Here is a 22,160-nt window from a genome sequence, read left to right on the forward strand (position 1 = left end):
AATAAAGATATATAAATTATTAGATATCATTATTAAAGGAAAAAAAAGCTAAGACTATTAGTACCTGATAAATGATAATAATATAAAATGACTTTGGATTTTAAAATTGTTAAATATGGTATTGAGTTAAAGATTTTCTTTACTCAGTTCCTGCAGTCGATGATTTGAAGTTGAACAAATAAAGAGTTACTAAAAGAACTGAATTTCAATTTGACAAGGTCAGCTAATCCCTTAAATATAGGACTACTCAAGGTGAATCAGAATTTTCAATTCTCTGTGAAAAATTTAAATCATAACAAGGTTTATTTCTATTTTTAAGTCAGAAGCTGCTGATCACATCATTTGGGAGCTTTAAAAAGTGTTATTTCACTTGAATGGTGTTAGGTACAACGAGATATGCTAACCAAAATGTACTAAAATTTTATGAAATTTCTTCTCTGGTTATCAATGTAAAAAATAAGATTGGCATATAGATTATTAAGGTTTAAATGAATATTTGAAGCCATAGTAACTTGCTGAAACAAAACCCCAAAACCTACTCTAAAATTCATAAGAGGTACAATATCAGAATTTACTCATGCAAAAGAACAGTCCCGAATTTTAGAAAAATGTAAGAAAAAGAAATCAGCAACGATCCAAGGGTTGAGGTACTCTTACACGACAAGATGAGGTAAATGAATCTTTAAGTCTTGTCAACACAGTGAGAATAAACAGAATGTCATAACTCCTGGATATTCACTGATCCTAGGATAACCATTTTTTAAATGAAGAGCATATGTAACAGAGTAACTACTATTTTAATGTGGATTAAAAGAAATAAGGGAAGAGGCAGGACTTCTGGAATGCTGATGTTAGAAGCTCAGAGAAATTTCTACCCAAGAGGAATATCTTTTAAGCAAGAAAGATTAGCAAAAACAATCATTCAACGTCTCTGGAGATTGATCAAAGGGCTTACAACAAATTGAGCAGCATTTATTCAACAAATTTGTAGAAACTTGGTAAGAACAATGGGCGACTATGACACTCAACCTAGGTACTTCACCCACTCACCCACAGCTCAGCCTTGCAGAACTTGATCTCAGTGGGTTCAGCAGCCAAGTAACAGTTCCCATCTCCCCCAACCTATCAGTGTAAAAGACCATTCCTGGTAGTTTTGACAGCTGGTGAACACTAGCAGATCCTATTTTCCACAGCTCCATGCTGCAGAAGGCTTATATGATGTGGATAGGGCCACTGATAAAAAATACAAATCTATTGTCCTGCAAAGCTCTGTATTGTAGGAGAGCTGCTCAGTTGGGCTAAGAAGTCAAGTGCCAGTTCCCATCTCTCCTAGATGCCTGAAGCAGAAGAACTATTTCAGAGATATTAAACAGCTGTAAACATTGGATGATCCCATCCTTGTGAACTCTGTATTGTAGGAGATTTGTACTGAGCAATGGCGGCCATCATGTGGCAGATTAGTACCTACCCTCCCCTTACTCCCACACATAGTTCCATCTCCAAAAGGAGGATCTGAGTGAGGAAACCAAGGAGGAGTAAATTAACCATCCTACTCTTCCTGTGCCTGTGCATAGTGCAGAGGGTCTAAGACAGGGAAGGGTTACAGCAAGCCTCAAAGACTGGCACAGAAACTGTCCTTGCCAAGAGGGATGGCTATAATCAAATCACACTATGGATGACTGGAGACTCTAGGGCACTGTCAAAAACAACACAGCAATCAGCTGGAAATTAATGGAAACTAATAGTTAGATGTGATAAAACACAGACAAGTCAGAATCACAAAAGGGAGATCAGGAAAAGTGATAGTCAAAGAAAGCATGGCTTTAAATAGTCACTTCCAATAGTCAGAGAGAGTATGAGCACGTCTATTTTGCTCTGCACAACTGGAGAAAAACAGACTACACTAAACAATAAACAAACAAAATAGTAAGTCCCCTGAGTGTTGGCGACACAAAGTTGCTACAATATATTATCCACAATGTCTAGTTTTCAATAAAAAATTACTAGACATGCAAAGAAATAGGAAATTGCATCCCATACACAGAGAAAACAAGAGTCAATGGAAACTGCCTTTGACAGAGCCCAGAAAATAGACTTAGCAGAACAAGACTTCAAAGTACCAATTATAAAAATGTTCAAAGAACTAAAGAAAACCATGCTTAAACAATTAAAGGAAAGTAGATAACATCTTATAAACACACAATATCAATAAAGAGATAGAAATTATACAAAAGAAACAAAGGGGAATTCTGTATTGGAAAAGTAAAATAACAAAAATGAAAAATTCCATAGAGGTTCTAAGCAGTGGATTTGGGGAGGGAGAAGAAAGAATCAGTAAATTTGAAGAAATATCAATAAAGACTGTGAAATCTGAGGAGCAGAGTTCAAATAATGAAAAAAAAAAATTAGTAGGGTCTCAGAAAAATGTGAGACACCATAAGACCAACATGTACATAATGGAAATAACACAAAGAAAGAAGAGACAGAAAGGAAAAGAAAAAAGATGTGAAGAAATAATGGCTGAAAACTTCCCCAAAGTGATGAAAAACAATCTACACAGGTAAGAAGTTGAATGACTTCCATGTATGACTAACTAAAAGACATACACACCCAGACATATCACAGCCAAAATGCTGAAAGCTAAAAACAAACACAATTTTGAAAACAGTAGAAAAATGACTTATCCCACACAAGATAACCTCAAAAAGATTAACAGCTTACCTCTCATCAGAAACAATGAAAGACAGAGGGCAATGAGATGACATTTTCAAAGTGCTAAAATTAAACAGAAAAACTTTGTCTACCAAAAATCTTATATTCAACATAAGAAAAAAAATCTTTTAAAGATAATAAACTATTTTTAAAGAATGAAAATGAATTAAAGATACTTCCAGATAAAAAATTAACTGTTAGCAGGCACAACTTATAATAAATACCTAAGGAAATTCTTCAGGCTAAAGCAAGTGAAATCAGAAAATAATTCAATCTTCATGAAGAAAAAAAAAGAATGCCAGTAAAACAATTACGTAGGTAACTTTAAAATACAATATAATTGGATATTTCTTCTCCTTTCTTCTCTTAATTGATTTGAAAAGCAATTACATTATAAAAATGTATACAATTATATTTGTACAAAAGACAAAGTTTAGATTCAAAGGCACAAATGAGTTCAAAGTAAAAGGATGGGAAAAGATATATTATGCAAATAGAAACTATAAAAGAGCTGGGGTGGCTATACTAATATCAGAAAAAAATTGACTATAGAACAAAAAATCTTACTAGAGATAAAAACAAACATCTTAAAATAATAATAAGGTCAATACATTAGGAATATATAACAACTAAAAACATATATGTACCTAACAAAATATCCCAAAAATACATGAAACAAAAACTGATAGAACAACAAACAATTCAGCAATAATCTTGGATACCTTAATATCCCAAGTTCAATAAAGGACAGAAAAATTAGGCAGATTACCAACAACATATAGAAGACTTAAACAATATTATAAACCAACTACATCTATAGACATCTATAGAACACTCCACCCCAAGCAATATCACCAAAAAGAAGTTCTCCAACCACAGTGGAATTAGAAATTAATAACAGTCAGAAATTTGGGAAATTCTCATACATATAGAAATTAAATAACACTTCTAAAGAACCAATGGGTCAAAGAAGAAATTATAGTGAAGATTATAAAACACTTTTACATGCATGAAAATAAAAATACACTATAACAAAACTTATGAGATGAAATAAACTAGGATTCAGAGGGAAATTTATAAGTGTAAATGCCTATACTAAAAAAAGAAAAAAGATATCAAATCAATAACCTAATTATCCATCCTAACAAACTAGAAAAATAAGAAGGGCCAAAGCAAGCAGAAGGCCAGGCAAAACAAAGGTTTGAGTGCAAATTAATGAATTAGAGAATAGGAAAAAAAAAAGAGAAAATAAACAAAAGCAACAGTTAATTTTTTGAAAACACCAACAAAATGAACAAATCTTTAGGCAGATTGACCAAGTAAAGAACAGAGAAGACTCAAATTATAAAATCAAGAACGAAAGAGGAGATATCACTACTCACGTTACAGAAATAAAAAGGATTATAATCGAATACTGTAAACAACTGTAAATCAAGAAAATCGATCACTTAGATGAAAGAGACCAATTCCTAGGAAGATAAAATTACCAAACTAACTCAGGAAGAAAATAGAAAATCTGAAAAGAGCAATAACAAAAGACTGAATTAATTTAAAACATTCCCACAGGGGCCAGCCCGGTGGCACAGCGGTTAAGTTCACACGTTCTGCTTTGGCGGCCCAGGGTTCACCGGTTCGGATCCTGGGAGTGGACCTACTCACCACTCCTCAAGCCATGCTGAGGTGGCATCCCACATAGCAGAACTAGAAGGACCTACAACTAGGATATATAACTATGTACTGGGGTTTTGCGGAGAAAAAAGAAAAAAAAAGAAACAGATTGGCAACAGATATTAGCTCAGGGCCAATCTTCCTCAAAAAAAAAAAAAACTTTATAAAAAAATTAAAATTAAAAAAACAACAACAAAAAACTCCCACAAAGGAAAGTCCAGTACCACATGGTTTCATTGAATTCGTGAATTCTACAAAATTCTTCAAGAATTAATCCCAATCCTTCACAAATTCTTCCAAAAAAGAAAAGAGAAAGGAACATATCCTAACTCATTTTATGAGCTAAGTATTATACCGAAAGCAAAGGCAGATAAAGATACCAAACAAAACTACAGACCTTTATGAAATAGACGCAAAAATAATCAAAAAGTTATTAGCAAACTGATTCATGCAACACATAAAAAAGAATTATACACCATGACCAAGTGAGATTATCCCAGGAATGCAAAACTGATTTAACACCCAAAAATCGAATGAAACACATCACATTCATAAAGAAAAAAAATCATCATTTCAACAGATACAGAAATACCATTCAACAAAATTCTACAATCTTTCAGGATAAAAAAAAATTCAACAAACTAGAAATAAAAGGGAACTTCCTCAACTTAATAAAGGCCATCTATAAAAAACTCACTGATAACATCATACTTATTGGTTAATCATTGAATGTTATCTCCCTAAGATCAGGCAAATGACAAGGGTATATGCTCTTGCAGCTCTTATTCAAATTGTATTGGCGGTCTAGCCAGGACAATTAGCTAAGAAAAAGGAATAAAAGGCATCCAGATTGGAAAAGAGGAAGTAAAACTATCTCTACTTGCAGATGGCATAATCTTGTATACAGAAAAATCCTAAGAAATCTACTAAAAAACTATTATAACTAATGAAGATGTATATAAGAACAATATACAAAAATCAATCCTATTATTATATTCTAGCAACGAACAATCTGAACATGAAATTAAGAAAAACAATTCAATTTATAATACCATAAAAAGAATAAAATGCATAGTGAAAACTATAAAACATATTGAAAGAAATCAAAGAACATAAAATAAATGTAAAGACATTTCATGATTCTGGATCAGAAAACTCAATACTGTTCAATGGCAATACTCTCTAAATTGATCTACATATTCAATGCAAATATAATCAAAATCCTACTTGGATTTTTAAAAAAATTCACATGCTGATCCTAAAATTCATATGAAAATGCAAATGACCTAAACAATTTTAAAAAAGAACAAAGTTGAACTATGCACACTTCCTGGTATCAAAAACTTACTATAAAACTGCAATAATCAAAAGTGTGGTACTGGCATGAGGATAAACATACAGTTCAATGGAAAGAAACTGAGTCTAGAAATAAACCCTCACTTATATGGTTAATTGATTTTTTGACAAGGGTCCAAACACAATTCAATGAAGAAAAATAGTCTTTTCAACAAATGATGCTGGAAACAATAGAAAATAACAAGTGTTGGTACGGATATAGAGAAAATAGAACCCTCAATGATCACTGTGGGTTGGAATGTAAAATGGTGCAGCTAGAAACATTCTGGTAGTTCCTCAAAATGTAAAATATAGAGTAACCATATGACCCAGTAATTTCAATCCCAGGAGAAATGAAAACATACACCCAGATGGCATTATTCATAAATGCAAAAAAGTGAAATCAATCTAAATGCCCATCAACTGATGAAAGGATAAATAAAATGTAGTATATCCACACAATGGAACATTATTTGACAATAAAAAAGAAATGAACTACCTAATACATGCAACAACATGGATGAACTTTGAAAATATTATACTAAGTGAAACAAGCCACTCACAAAAGACAACAAATTGTATGATCCTATTTATATAAAATGTCCAAAAGATGTATATTCATAGTGACATAATATAGATTAGTGGTTACCAAGGGCTAGGGGGCAGGATAGCTGGAGGGGAGTAAAAAGTGCCTATTAATAGGTATAAGGTTTCATGTAGGGGTGATGATAATGTTCTAAAATTAGATTGTGGTGATGGTTGTACAATTCTGTGAATCTATAAAAACTACTGAATTACAAACACTTTAAATAGGTGACTTTTATAGTCTGTGAATTACATCTCAAAAAAGCTGTTCAAAAATAAAGATTATAAAATACTGAAATAAAATAAAATAGTACCGCTAGCCTACTCTAAAACAAAATATATGATTAATAGGGCCGAGCCCAGTGGTGTAGTGGTTAGGTTCACGCGCTCCACTTCGGCGGCCGGGGGTTAGCAGGTTCGAATCATGGGTGTGGACCTATGCACCGCTTATGCTTATCAAGCCATCCTGTGGCGGCATCCCATATAAAGTAGACAAAGATGGGCATGGATGTTAGCCCAGGGCCAATCTTCCTCAGCAAAAAGAGGAGGATTGGCAACAGATATTAACTCAGGGCTAATCTTCCTTACAAAAAAAAAAAAATATATATATATATATATATGATTAATAAACTTTCTTCTGTAACGATCATTATTGGATTATTACTTCAGGTTCTTGGAAATCACAGAGACAAATGGAGAAAAGCCTTCTCCATTACATTTTCAACTGATTATAGTTTCTAAAATATATATGTACCAATGTAACTATCTCCAAATGGTTTTAACAGTTTCAAGTCCTGCAATCAAACTCTGTTTAATAAAGAAATCTCCAAGCCTTATCATGGGATAGATTGCAGAAGAATAAGTAAATAAATTTGGAATACTCATAATAAAAAAAAATCACACCATTACTGGTGTTGGTATTTTGCCAGTTCAGGTTAAGTGTAGAAACGTTACTTCTCTTTATGTCCTTTACTCTCCTTTGTTTACACTATAATTTTCCTAACATTTTCCTTTACATACATTGAGAACCACATCAGATAACGTTATAATTTTTTAATACTTAACAGTCAAACATAATTTAGAAAACTTAAAAAAAAAAAGCTATTGTACTTCCTCATATTTTTGCTCTTTCCTTTGTTCTTTAGTAATGTTCCAAAATTCCTTTCTTTACCATTTCCTTTGGTTCAGATAACTTCCTTAGTCATTCTTTTAGGGCAGGTTTGCTATGACAAATTCCCTCAGTTTTCTTTCATCTGAGAATATACTGATTTCCTCCTTCATTCTAGAAATATATGTTCACTGGATATAGAAATCTGGGTGACAGTTATTTTCTTGCAGCCCTTGTTCCATTTCCTTCCAGCCTCCATGGTTTTGATGAAAAATCCAATGTCATTCTAATTGGTTTTCTCCTGTAGGTAAAGTGTCATCTTTCTCTGGCTGCTTTCAAGATTTTTTTCTGTCTTTAGTTTTCAGAAGTTTGACTATGATATGTGTATTAGTCAGGGTCTCTAGAGAAATAGAACCAATAGGATATATATATAGAGAGAGAGATTTATTTTAAGGAATTGGCTCACACAATTACAGAGCTAGCAAATTCAATATCTGTAGGGTAGGCCAGCAGACTGGAGACCTAGGAAGAGCCAATGCTGTAGTTCAAGTCTAAAGGCTGTCTACTTGCAGAATACCTTCTTGCTCAGGGGAAGTCAGTCTTTGTTCTATTAAGATCTTCTACTGATTAGATGAGGTCCACCCACATTATGGAGGACAATCTACTTTATTCAAAATCCACAGATTTAAATGTTAATCTTATCCAAAACACACTCTGAGAAAAACATCCAGAATGATGTTTGACCAAATATCTGGGCACTATGGCCCAGCCAAGTTGACACAAAAAATTAACCATCATGATGGGTCTTAAAGTGGACTTTTTCTGGGGGGGGGGGGAGGGGTGGTTATCATGTTTAATCTGCTCAGCTTGTTGACTATGTAGTTTTATTTCTTTTGCCAAATTTGGGAAATTTTCAGTCACTATACTTCGAATATTTTTTCAGCTTTCTCCTCTTTCCAAGAGTCAGATGACATGAATTTTAGATCTTTTGTTACAATCCCACAGGTTCCTAAATCCTTGTTCATTTGTTTTCAGTCTATTTTCTCTCTATTGTTCAAATTGGGTAATTTCTATTGCTCTTTTTTCAAGCTCACTGATTCTTTCCTGTGTTTCTCCATTATGCTATTAAGCCCATACGCTGAGTTTTTTATTTAGATTATTGCATTTTTTAGTTCTAAAATTTCCATTTGGTTCTTCTTTATATACTTCATTACTTTGCTAAGGCTTTCTATTCCTTTGCTGAGATTTTCTCTTCTTTTCATTTGTTTCAAGCATGTTCATAATTGCGTGTTAAGCATTTTTATAATGGATGCTTTAAAATCCTTGTCAGATAATTCTAATTGGTGTCAGCTCAGTGTTGGCTTCTATTCATTGTCTTTCTCTACTCAAGATGAGATTTTCTTGATTCTTGGTATTGGTAATGATTTTCAGTTGAAATCTGGACATTTTAAACCTCGTTTAAGCACACTTCCTCTGATATGACACTACTCCGCAGGGAAAGGGGAACGGCCAGGTACAGTAGAAGTCCAGGTTCCTGACTCATTCTCCACTGACACCCAGGGCTGGGGAACAAGGATCTCCTCATTATTGCTGGATGTGGTTGGGAGTTCAGCTCCCCACTAGGCCTTTACTGAAATCACTCTGGCTCGGAGTAAGAATGCCATGTTATTGTTCCCCAAATGGCCTCCAGTGATGCTGCAGGGAGGTGACCTTATTACTACTGAGCAGTAACAATAGCCCTGACTCTCCATTAAACATGCCTTGATACCCTACCAGTAGGGAAAGGGAAAAGTGCCTCATTACCATCAGAGTGAGGCAGAAGTCTAGGATTCCTATATGGCCTACCCTGACACTCAAGGGAGAGAGGATTTACTGCTCAGTGGGACTAAAAATCCTGGTTCGCCAGTCAGCCTTCTTCGACACCACCCCAATGGGGAAGACGAAGAGTACCTCATTATCACCTGGTGAGGGTGGAAGTCTAGGCTTCTCAACCAGTCTTTGTTGGCAAGGCTGGGGGTGGGGCCACAGTTTGTTCTATGGTGTTTGGTAGAAGTTGAACGGTTACTATCTAATTGTTTTCTGTCTTGCTAGGTGGAGGCTTTCCTGGTCTTTTGGGTAGAGAGAGCAGGCTTTTCTTGGGGTTTGTTGTCTGTGCCTATTTGGTATTTCTGGGTTGCTCACTTCTCCAGCAATAGCCTGGGGCAAATGAGGCAAAAAGAAAACCCGAGAACTCAGCATCATGTAGCTACTTGGATCCCAAGGTGCCTAGCCAGTCTACCTTGTTCTGTCTAACTTTCAGGGTCATATGTCTGTTTTAGATATAATGTCCGGAGTTTCTTGAGCTGTACTTAGTAGGAAGAATAGAGGGAAAAATGTCTACTCCATATTTCTGCAAGCAGAGGTTAATGCAAAAATAATGCATCTTCTTGTGCATTATTTTTTAGGTTTTTGTCATTTTTATTTTAGTTTATTTGGTATTTTTCACTATCTTTTCTAATAAAATCTTTTTTCAAACTCCTCAACAATATCTCAACTCAACTTGGAGGGGAAAATAATGAGTGATCACATCTAGTCCAGGATAACCAGAATAATGGAAGATCCCTAGAAGCCAAGACTAGTGGTAAGAAGGTAGCAGATTTCTCCAGTCCAGTTGCATATTTGAGTAAATACCTGCACAGGTAGGAGAGGTAAAAGTGTGAAGCCCTGAACACTGACACATCAAGAAAAGCTATGGCTTTAGGTTCCTTACTTCCTATATATGGTATGTGCATGTGCACGTGCACGGGTGTGTAGGTGTGGAATATATATTCCACTGGAGCGAGGATTTGGCTATTTTGTTCAGTGCTGTTTCTACGACAGTCCCTGGCACAAAGAAGGAAGTTAATAATATTTCTTGAATTAAGGAATGAATAAATGCAATGAGAATGTTCACACAACTCCTGTTACCAAGAGTGACTAGAAGTCATATTTTGGTTTGTTTTTGAGTTATCTAATGATTAATGAATCGTCTATGAAAACATTCATATATTTTAACAAAATAAAGCTTTAAAAGATATTAATGAAAAGTAAGTTACCGTCTAAAAAAGAGAAGCATAATAAAATAATTACCACATGGACTTCTCATGCTTGAATTTAGAATGGAAAAAAAAATTATTGTTTCTCTTCTTGTTCCATAATGGGCCATAAATTATCAACATTTATAAAGACATCTAACCTACCAAGACAACATTGCCTATTTTTTCTATCTGAATTATTTTTTTTCCATATTATTATGAAGTTGATTCTGAGTACATTTTTAGAATACCTTGACTGTAAAATTTTACATGAAAATTAACATATCAGATGTTATTCTTCTTCAGAGTACTGTTAATATCATTGTGCAAAATGTGAAGGTCATCAATAAATTAATATGGAAAGCTACATGAAATGTATTTATAGCACAGTTCCCTGCTATAAAAGAATTTATATAGTTTGTATACTAACTGATTATAAGTATAATCTGACAAATTAAGTATAACTTTGTAGGCTAATTGATTCAATTCCTGATCTTTTTAAAGCAAATCATAATATCTAATGCTTGAAACTTTTAAATCTTCTCTTTTTAAATGAGTGTAAAATACTGATACTAGACAAAGAAGAGGTAAATGAGTGGCTCTCAACCAAGTTTCTTCTATAACTTCTCAAGCGCAGAGCAACGTCTAACATTACATTTGTAATCTACCAAGTATGCTTTCAATGAACATTTATCAGTCAATCGAAAAAAATTCTATACCAGAATAAGACTATAATTCTATAATTTGTATGTCTGCGTACATTGTGTGTGTAAATTTTTTACTTAAGTTTGCCAAAGTTTAAATGAATTAAAAAACAGACTCTCAAACCTCTACCTTATATTCATCCACAATAATGCTGAGGGCTTCATGACCAGCCTTCCTCATGTCTTCCAATTCTTGTTTATGTTTTTCCTGAAAGAAAAAAGAAACTAAACCATGATTTGTTCTTTTGTTTATAAAATAATAAAACCATTGACTTTTGCATCCATGAATAATTGCGTGGTTTGTGGCACACCAATGCTACAGCTGAAAGCAAAAAGAAAAGCTATTAGAGGGCTGTGGCAATGAGAATTAAACAGAAACAATAACTGAGAAAGGAACACCTCACTGAGGTCTGAGATAACACAAGGCCATGGTGTTATCCCTCGGGGTATGTCGAAATTCTGGACCTGGATCAAGAGACAAGAGGCCCTGTGTTACTTCAATAAGCCTGGGTCTCTATTTTTTTTTATTATTTCTCCTAATACATACATATCAATAGTTTAATACATAACAAAGTTTGAGAACCACTGGATTAAAGTGATCAACCCCCACTTCTACCTTCCTAGGAAAGGAAACGATGAACTCTCTTTAGGGAAAGTTAATATCCTACAGAGCTTTTCCAATTTTTCAGACACACTGTACATACAGTTTCAGCACAAAATTATCAAGGATGACAACAGACGAGATTAAAAAAACTGAAAACAGAAAAGACAAAAGAAATAGACCCACGGGGCATTCAAATATTAGCTACCAAAGAGTTTAAAATATATATGATTAATATGCTCAAGAAAATAGAGAAGAAATGGTTTTTGAATGTTAAGAATCATTTGCAATTTTTAAAACGGAAAATCAGTAAGCCGTATATAAATCCTAGATTCACAGTTTCTTTCCTTGAGTATCTTAATTATGTTACATTATTTTTTGGCATAAAATGTGTTTTTTGAAAGTCCGACATGGATCTAACTTTCTTTACCTTATATTTAGGTTGACTATATAATTTATCTTCCAAATTGGGTCACTTTTGAGAGTAAAAGGGGTTACTATTAATAATTACACTAGGATAATAGGCATAAATATGGACTGTCTGGGCAAACCAAAAATTAAAGTCATGGTATTTATAGATTTCTGAGATGTTCTTTTGAATGTTACTTTCCTTAAAGTCACTAGAATATGTCCCATAATTGACTGTTTGGGGTTTACTTTCCCAGGTACACATATGCACTTTCAAAATATAAGGTACTAGCCTTCTTTTATTTCCTGAAAGTTTGTTGAATTATATTTTGCACATAATTCTGTTTCATCTCTTTGGATTTGTTCTTGAGGGATTCCATTTATACACGTACTAGATCAGTTTTACCTGTTTTCTATAATTATTCCTTTCTCTCAAATCCTTCATTTATTTGATATTTCACTTTTCTTTTTCCCATCCTTTAATTTTCTTTCTTTCTATAGTACTACATTCACTCTTTCATTCTTTCAGTTTTCATTTTGCAAGTTTTTCTTTTCTTTTATTTCTAATTCTTTTTTGTGTCTATCAGCTATATCTTCTTATTTAACTGTTCCCTTTTCTCATTACTGAACTATTCTACTTCTGATTTATGCTATTCTTCAAATGCTTCTATCTTTATACACAGTTCCACCACAATCCTTTTTTCTTACACATGTTTCAGTTTACTTTTAGGAAGAGGTTCCTGAATAAGGAATAAGTGAGCCTAAACAACCTTCCTAGCTTCACGAGTCTAGGGCTTCCTCTTCTGTTGTTATTATAAGGTAATAAAAAAATTTTTTTTCAGGGTAGCCACTTCTCCGGTACTTTCTGATATCTGCTTTCTCTGAATCCCTCCTCTCCCAGCATCTGAACATTCTCCTTCCTTCAGGGTCTACTCCCCACCATTTCCCTTCACTATGCATCTCTGTACTTGAAGAAGGGTACTCTCTGTGGTTATTTCCCAGAGAAATGAGGGCTAGAGCACTCTGCCAGTTTCAGCTTTTGTCCTCAGATCTGTCTCCCAAGTCCTCTACTCTGTGGGAACTGTTCCTTTTGGGGCGGCAATGTCTGGGTCCCTAGACTCTCTCAGGATTATCCTAAATCTCCTTTATGTTCCCCTCCATCACTCCAGCACAGATGTGATAGACACGCACGTCTTGCTGCTGTCAATAGTTCAGCTCTATCAGCTTGTGCTCGAAAATTCATATGAACTGCCATCTATTTTTTTGTTGAAGATGGTATTCATAGATTTTTGCTTTAACTATCTTAATCTAATTTTGTAAGAAAATCTTAGAGGATTCAAAAATTATGCAGCTTCTGTTGCTGCCATCATCACACCAAATCCATTCCTTGCTTCTTGGAATATTTCCTTTATTTGATTCTCCTCTTATCTATTCCTCCTCAGTCTGTTCTGTTGGCCCCTTTTCATTGCCCCAACTTCGAAACGTAGGAGTTCCCTGGGGATCACACCTCTTCTTAATCTTGTTCAACCTCTAATTAATCTTAATTAATTCTATTACCTTAAATATTATCTATTTTAATAATAGATACAGCTCCTTAATTTATATCTCCAACCCCGCCATGGCTGATCCCTCTATTTATATATCTAACTGCCTATGAAGGTCTTTACATGGATATCTAAAAGGAATCTCCAAGTTAATATGTCCAACATCTAACTTCTGATTTTCTTCTACCAAACTGCCAGTTGCTCCAACAAAAACATCTTGAAATCATTTTTAATTTCTCTCCTTTTTTCCCTTCACAATCCACATGCAATACCTCAGAAAATGTAATTGACTCGATCTTCATTTTTAATTCTTTAATAAACTCTTAAATGAACCAATATTTGTAACACCCTTTACAAATATTGGTTCATTTACTTTACTTATTTAAACCTCTTATTAGCCCCATCTCATGATCCAGAATCTAAGCACTTGTCAGCATCTCCACTGCTACTTCTCTAGTCCAAGCCACGGTCATTTCTCAACAGGACTACAATAATAACATCCTTGCCTCTTTGAATCTACCCTTCCTCCAATACAGCAGCCAAAACAATCCTTTTAAAACTTTTGGGCGATCATAAAGAATGTAAGATGTAATCTCTATGATGGCAGGAACTGTTCACTGCTATATCCACAGCACCTAAAATAGTACCAAGCACAGTGTGGGTGCTCAATAAGTATCTGTTGAATAACGAAATATCACACATCTGATCAAAATTTCCAAGTAGCTTCTATATTACTACAAATAAACTCTGTAATCCTTCCCATAGCCCAAGGCTATACCCCTCTCTCCCTAAGCCCCTCCATCTGTTGTCACTGGCTTTCCTCAAATCATTAATCATTACTGCTCTAAGGCTACTGAACTCATTATCTGCTATGTTTGATATACTCTTTGCCCCAGACATTGCACACTCATTTCCTCTAGATACTGCTCAAAAATCATCATACCAGAGAGATGCTCTCTGACCCACTCTATATAAAACAGCACACGCTCATCATTGTCCACTAATCATGTTTTATTTTTATTCATAGCACCTATCAGTACTTACTGTTTTGTACTTATTGTTCATTGCCTGTCTCCCTCTACTATATTGAGAAAGATAATGATGGTACTCTCTAACACTATGGCGCTTGGGAAAGGTGAGGAAAAGACAGACATTAAAGAGATTTCAAAGTTTGACATTAATTTCAATTTGGGAAGGTCAAATTTTACTTGCCATTGAATGTACGTATGTCAAATGGTGCCTTGTATATAATGTCAGCTCAATAAATAAGAACTGAATAAAGAAGAGACAGAATGGACAGGATTTGAAGGTCAAATATATTTTGAAAGTGCTAAAAGTGTTTCATTCTTTATCAGAGAGAGACAGAGTTACTTAATATCATAATAAAAACGTTAAAAATATATTTAAAACCTGGTCTTCACAGAAGAGGCTACTTAACAGGTTCACTTATATGTTTGTTGAGTGAACGAGCGAGATTATGATGAACATTCTTTTTCTGATATAAGCTCAGCACATAAATTAACAAACATTTTTGGGCACATTTCTTTATTTGTTAAATGAGTAAGTTGGATTAAATCATTTGTAAAATACTCTTCCAACTTTCTTAATGCTTTCTATGATATAGTATGCTAAAACTAGATCAATCAAGCCCCCTTTTGCTTACTTCAGTGTTACTGATGGCAATCATACAACCACATTGTAACACACCAGGCTGCCGAGTTACCAAAAGAAAAACACAGGAATAACCAAATAGTCGTACATGGCCTGAAACTTTATTTTAAGAATATAGAGCCAAAAATTTACAACCTATCTTCAAAGTAGTCAAAACCAAATTTGACCACAATGATAGCTTTCTTTCAAAATGTCAAACCCAAAACCATCACTAAAAAGGGAAGATTCAGGAAAATGCTCTCACCTTAAACAAAACTACAGACATTTTCAACAAGAAGAGACTTTAAAGGTGAGCTATTCCAATGTATTCATTTTATAAATGATGAAACTGAGGCCTAGAGAGGTCAAGAAGTTTGTTCAAGGTCACTGAGTTCAATAAGGGCAGGGCAAAGCCTGAATCAATTAGATCTCCGGATAGCCAACCCAATGTTTATTAAAAAATATCCTGTCAAAGACATATTTGAGAATATTCCCAATTCCTCATCAACAGATTTGTTTTCTGTATAAAACTCAATAATACATAGACTCACATGTCATAAGTCATGCCTTCTGATGAAAGTAAGACACAAATTGATCACTCTTGGTAAAACTTGAAATAGTCACTCATCAATTCATTACTGCCAACCAGAAATTTTGCTCTGACAAAGATGACGTAAAGTAAGGAGATTTTCAAAGGTTATTAGAAGCACATTCCAACCAATTCTCTACTACCCATAATCACTCCACTACCAACTCCTAGCCAAAATTATTAAATATACATGGGTTTAATACTCTTAATACGCCTGGACATGATTGGTATTGAAAAATTACTTGTTGAATAAATACATATGTAAATAGGAAACACATAATTAACAAATATAGACGCTTCACAGAAAAATGAGAAATTAGCAAAATATTTTAAGCAATCATCATTGATATATTGATGACAAAACTCAATTCAGATATCTGAATCAAGATTTATACAAACAAAATTTTTTTAAAGCCCAAGCTTGTGGCACAAACTGATAAACATTTCTCAATTCACATTATATTGTTGGCTATTGCCAAACCAAACAGAACCCATACTAATCACCTCTAATAAATGAATCCATGCATAGTAAAAGGATCCTCTGCCATACAGATGCAAGAAGAAAGAAGGGAAAGAAGGAAGGAATAGGGAGGGAAGGAAGGAATAGGGAGGGAAGGAAGGAAGGAAGAAGGAGGAAGGGAGGGAACTCCAAAGATCCATCAATCATTATATTCCACCTATTAGAAAGCAGTTGCTTCTCACTTTCTAAATTCTTTGGCCAAGAGCAGGTCTATAATTAGGCTGAGATAATTAGCAGAACATAATTAGCTAATATTGTCTCAGAAAGGTTTTCCAACACAAGCTTCCCCACCACTTCCTCTGAAGCCACAAGATTACTTCTCTTTCACAACTACTAATCAACTATATTGGATAAGGCAGCCATAAACACCTCCAGACATTCCTAAAGGAAATTTGCAGGGCAAGAAATCAAAATACAGATAGTGGGATAAATAACATCCAACCAATGCACTGAAAGGTTCTGACTGAGAAATGGTATAAAATCCCCCCACCAAAATCTGAAGAATCCAATACACCAAAGTGGCCTAATTGTAAACATCAGATAAGCACAAAGAAGATTATCCCATATGTACCTACTTTGTCAAAACAAGAACAAAAACAACAAGACACCACTTCTGCATCTCTCACTGACCCTGCATGTGATAGTTGCAACAAGCCTACTTGGTTTCTAACAGAAAGTAGGTTTCACTGGCATAACAAAGCATTATGCAACAACTCTTTCCCATTGAATAAATGTTTAATCACTGCTTCCTCATTTATCCCATTTCTTAGTCTCTCTATACAATCAGTAACAAGTAACAACACATGACAGAATCCTTCAAAATCTTACGCAGTCTCACAGTCTAGTTCAAATATTTAGCCAAATATAAAACAGGAGGGAAAAAATAACACAAGCATGTAAGAATCAGTCTAAAAGTATAAAGTAATATTACATATGGAAATAAAGCATTTTTGCCATAGTAAACTATACCCAGTACTGAAACAGATACCCATAATAAGTCTGTCCCTTTAACTTCAGATGTCCAAACTCTTTCAAAGGATTAATTTTCATCTCTGGCCCTATCCCATTAATGGCTGCCTTAACACACGGCATGGATTTCATCAGCACACAGAATCCAAAACCATCAGTTTTGCTGAATCCTCAATCAAAAGCAAGCTGAAACAAACTCCTTCTGGAAGTTTCCTCACAAATACAGCAATGAATGCACGCAAAGAACCCCACAATTTGTTCACACCAGCACACAAGATTTTTCTATATGCTAACTTAAAAAACCCAGACATAATAATGTCAAATCCACATCTAAACCAAAACTTTAAGGAAAGGAATTAGTAGTTAGCAAGTAAGAAATGAAGAAGCAGATCATACTTAATTCATCACTCTGAAGATGAAAACAACTACTCAAGCGAAATTCATAAGTGGAGATGATATATTTACAACAGTGCCATTACTGTTATTATCATTTCTCCATTAGCATAACATCTCCTCTACCAACTACAATCTGTTAAAGAATAAAGGCCAAATCCCGAACAGCCTGGGAATATGGTCTCTTGCATAACCCTGGCTACATTCCTGACTAATTTGTTGATTGGATCGGCCCTGTTCCAACTGCTACTTCAATGTCATCTTATTATTTGCTCCAATAGGAAAGGCAGAAACTCCACTCTGTGCCAGATTTAAAAGAAATTACTATTTATCTTCGAGTTTGACTGAAAGTCTTCAAAGGCAAAGTGTCTTGAGAAGCAGATGCTCAAAACTAACTCAAGCCAAGCAGGGGAAAAAAAGAAGAGAATGGAAAGGAAAAGATGAAGGAAAAGAGGGAGAGAGGAAGGAAGAAGAAAGGGGGAGGAGGGAGGAAAGGAGAGAGTCTTAGGACGGTTTGAAATCATATAAAGGGCTATACCTACTCGTACCGGAACAAGTACAACAAATCATCCTACTTGCCTACTTAGGGGTATCAAGGAACAATTTTGAGCCAGCTAATGTTAAAGATTTATGCCTTATGTATAGGATAAATCTACCAACATTATCCCAATCAATAAGGATGTTAAACCTCTCTAAAATTCTTGTAATTTTTTATGACTTTTCCCATTTTTTTCTTTTTTTTTAATGGTGAAATTGTTGTCGTACATTATTGTTTATCTATGACTTTTCCCATTTGAAGCCTACTCTCAAACGTTCGATGTATTTTAACTCTGGTAACAGAAAGGGAGTTTCTAATAACACAGCTTCTCAAAACATTTAATACTTTGAGAAAAGAAAAATCACTTAATAATAAAAATCACTTTTTAATGTTTTGGTCATTTGTCTTTATATTCTGAGTGTTTCTGCCCACAGTATTATAATTTGCCTTCACATTTTTAAATATACTGAAGTTCATCTTTGGTGCTTCTAGTGGGTTGAATTGTGAGCCCCCCCCAAAAGATATGTTCAAGTCCTAATCCCTGGTATCTGTGAATGTAGTCTCACTTGGAAATAGGGTCTTTGCAGACATAATTAAGCATTGCAAGATAAGATCATCTTACATTTAGAGTGGGCCCTCAACCCTAAGATTAGTTTCCTTGTAAGAGAAAGGAGAGTGAGACTCGAAACACAGAGATTCACCGGAGAAGGCCACGTGAAGATGAAGGCACAAACGGAGTTATACTGCCACGAGCCAAAGAACATCAGATGCCAGCAGAAGCAGGAAGAGGCAAGGAAAGATTCTCCCCTAGAACCTTTGGAGGAAGCACAGCCCTGCTGACATGCTGATTTTAGACCTCTCACTTCCATAACGATGTGAGAGTTGACATTTTGAGGGAGGAAACAATAATCGTAGCTTTCCTGTAATTCTATGTAGGCAGATCCCTTCTCTGTCTATTGGCATCTGGCTGACATTAGGCAAAGGATATATACAATCAAGTATTTACTAAATATTTACTGAAGAAGAGAATAGTGGGCCTAAAAGAAAGACTTCATTCAAATGCCAATAGCTAAACTTAAATTTTCTCATTTGTAAAAAGGAAATAATAACCTCACAGGATTACTGTGAGAATTAAATAAATAATGCACATAAAGTACACAGCACAGTGCCTTGCACATAGTAGCCAGTCAGTAAATACCAGTTTTCTTCATCATCATCTTCCCTTCACTTTTTTTTTTTCTTTTTTTCTTTTTTTGGTGAGGAAGCTTGGCCGTTAGCTAACATCTGTTGCCAATCTTCCCCTTTTGGCTGAGGAAGATTGGCCCTGAGCTAACATCCACGCCCATCTTCCTCCATTTTGTGTATGGGATGCCGCCATCAAACACGGCTTGATGAGCAGTGCACAGATCCGCGCCTGGGATTCAAACCCGCGAACCCCAGGGGCTGATGTGGAGCGTGCGAACTTAACCACTACACCCACCAGGCCAGCTGCTCCCTTCACTTTTGATGAAAATTGGGAAGAAGATAAATCAAAAAGATTTTATTTTCAAGTTTTCGTCTGACAGTGAAGACTATATACACTGATAAGGTTTGACATTGAATACGGATAAGCATATTAAACATATGAAAGAAATCTATTTTTTTTCAAATGAGGCAAGAAAATATTCATAGAAATACAGAGAAAGCCCATACTATAAGGAAATTTCTTCTACTCTCTATAAGTGACCACACAGATGACATCTCTTCTAATACATATTCATTTATTGGAGTTCAATCATGTCGAAAAGGAAACAGCAACAAGCAAATATATATGCTGGCACAATCACCACCAAAATTCACTATTTTCTTATAAAATGAGTCAATTAATGATTAGTACGTAATTTTATTAACTCTAAATTAGATATACTCTTTTAAGATTTGCAAAAGTCACTAAACTTAATTCCTCCATAAATGTTACCTTCTTAATAACTTGGACTTTTTACTGCAATTATGGTCCTAAAATTTTACACTGCACTTTTTTTCCTTTTGTCAAAATACCTATTGGTTCCAAAGTATAAGAACAATAATTATTTTATATATGAATTTAAAATACCAGAAGAAATTATTTGTGACTTACAAAATATGATTTACATCTTTCAGATGCTAAATTATTTTTCTGTCTCTCTTATTCTGGCAAAAGTAGCTGGAAAGCCAGCAAAAACATTATCTCACTCTGAGAAAAGTCACGTCAATTTTTATGATATTAATGTTAGAATAATGTATACTATCTGTCAAGAAACAGAGGTATCAGCCTTGATAGGGCTATAAAATCCTCAATGCACCAAAAGGTCAAATAACACAGATTTCTAGAGAAGTTGTTTGATAAAATGAGAGAAAAATACTCCATGAACATTTGCTATATTATAAAAATTGATATCTAATAGTCCTAGTAGTGAATTATTTAGTGTCATAATTATAAGCCTAGAAAATACCACAATGATGAAAAAGACATATTCCTCTCCTCTACTCCCTACTTTATTGATGAAATTATAGGTAACAATATAAAGAAATTGAACTGTTGGAAAAAATTTTCTCTAAGTTCATTATTCCATGTGATAGGAAACTCAGTAACTCTTTTGACCTCTTGCGCCCCACTCACCTACTTATTCCCTCCTTCCCTACACACAGAAGGCGAGGTAATTTGTACAATTGTTGAGTTGGTAAGAAAAGGTTGAGTATGTGTGGCTTAGCACCCTTACTCTCTCCCTCAATCTCTTTCCTTCAATCTCTCCCTTTCCCATCTCCAGATACAGACGTGTGTGTATGTATGCATATATGCATGTACATATATGAGTAGAGGCATCCACAAACATATGCATGTATATCGCATATATGTTATATATTATATATATATGAGAAATTGATAGGGATATCGATAGGATATAAATGTATATGTTATATACACACACACACACGTTATGTGTGTGTGTGTGTGTGTGTGTGTGTGTGTATCCCCTTCTCTCAATATCAATCTCAGTCTCTCTCCCTCTTTCAACTGACTGCAGGAAATATGCATTTTCTACTCTTCAATGCCTTAAATTTGCAGGGCCAGGCTCCTAAGCAGAATATCTAAGGTTGTCTAGCTACACTAAATGAAAAGCCAAATAAGTCTGTCCAATTCAGACATGTAATATTAGTGATCCGTTCTATCCACGAACCTAAGCCTATTACTTCACACCTTCTCTTCACTCTCAAACAACCAGTATTTCCTCAACCCTCCTTACTCCATTCTCATAAAATGGAAGCTAATAGAAAAGACTTTCCACACAGTCCTACTATTACATCTACTAGTCTATCTGTATCTGTACTCATATATGCAGTCTTTCCTACTGTTATTATAAAAGAACAAAAGTAAAAGTTCTATCTGAAGATAACACTTCTTACTCATCTACTAGATCCTATACCCCCTCAACTATTCGGCGACTTTGATCTCCCCCTAGCACCTCTCTCACTTGATCATCAATTTTCCCATTCACCTCAATCAATCCTATAACGATATAAACATGCTGTAATATTTTCCATCAAAAAAAAATCTCCCGTCTCATATCCACTGAAGAACTGTCTCTACTCATTGTGCCTCCACTTCCTTTTCTCCCATTCTCTTAAATCCACTCCAACAGACCTTCATTCCCACCACGATGCAAAAACGGCTCATCCACACTGCATTCATTTTCCATCGCTGCATACAAATTACTGCAAACTTAATAGTTTAAAACAACACAAAGTTATTATCTGACAGTTCTG

General features: G+C 34.8%; 1 protein-coding gene across 5 annotated transcripts in view; it reads right to left on the reverse strand.

The window, feature by feature from the left end:
- Window positions 1–22,160, reverse strand: part of CCDC91 (coiled-coil domain containing 91) — a 338,801-nt gene that overhangs the window by 166,145 nt on the left and 150,496 nt on the right. For 4 of the 5 annotated variants that reach the window (XM_058558587.1, XM_058558584.1, XM_058558588.1 and 1 more), the window contains one exon: window positions 11,296–11,373. The exons of the other annotated variant lie outside the window; for it this stretch is intronic. In XM_058558587.1, the coding sequence (XP_058414570.1) occupies window positions 11,296–11,373 (78 nt within the window). The remainder of the gene's footprint in view (window positions 1–11,295; window positions 11,374–22,160) is intronic. 5 annotated transcript variants of the gene reach the window in all.

Source organism: Diceros bicornis, chromosome 17, assembly GCF_020826845.1.
Source record: "Diceros bicornis minor isolate mBicDic1 chromosome 17, mDicBic1.mat.cur, whole genome shotgun sequence".
Lineage (NCBI taxonomy): Eukaryota > Metazoa > Chordata > Mammalia > Perissodactyla > Rhinocerotidae > Diceros > Diceros bicornis.